This window comes from Egretta garzetta, unplaced genomic scaffold (genome assembly GCF_000687185.1).
Source record: "Egretta garzetta isolate BGI_Z169 unplaced genomic scaffold, ASM68718v1 scaffold862, whole genome shotgun sequence".
Taxonomy (NCBI): domain Eukaryota; kingdom Metazoa; phylum Chordata; class Aves; order Pelecaniformes; family Ardeidae; genus Egretta; species Egretta garzetta.
Window position 1 is genome coordinate 17,582 of NW_009258965.1, and position 323 is coordinate 17,904.

General features: G+C 64.7%; 1 protein-coding gene across 1 annotated transcript in view; it reads left to right on the forward strand.

Moving 5' to 3' along the window:
- Positions 1–323, forward strand: part of CTSH (cathepsin H) — a 9,075-nt gene that overhangs the window by 1,547 nt on the left and 7,205 nt on the right. The window contains exons 2-3 of the mRNA XM_009634612.2: positions 4–103; positions 192–262. Of these exons, the coding sequence (XP_009632907.1) occupies positions 4–103; positions 192–262 (171 nt within the window). The remainder of the gene's footprint in view (positions 1–3; positions 104–191; positions 263–323) is intronic.

The following is a 323-nucleotide window of genomic DNA, read 5'->3' on the forward strand; positions in this document are numbered from 1 at the left end:
GAGCGGCGGTACGGCCCGGGCGAGTACCCCCGCAGGCTGCGCATCTTCCTCGGCAACAAGAGGCAGATCGACGAGCACAACGCCGGCAACCACAGCTTCCAGAGTAGGAGCCGCTTCCCCAGCCCCTCCTGGCCCCGCTCGCAGCTCTGAGCCTTGCTGAGCCAAACGTTCCCATCTCCTCCTCCTTCTAGTGAGCCTGAACCAGTTTTCCGATCTGACCTTCACCGAATTTAAAAAGTTGTACCTGTGGCGAGAGCCCCAGGTGAGTCACGGGAGCCTGGGCGGGGAGGGGGTGCCGGGCAGGACAGCGGACCCCGACCCGC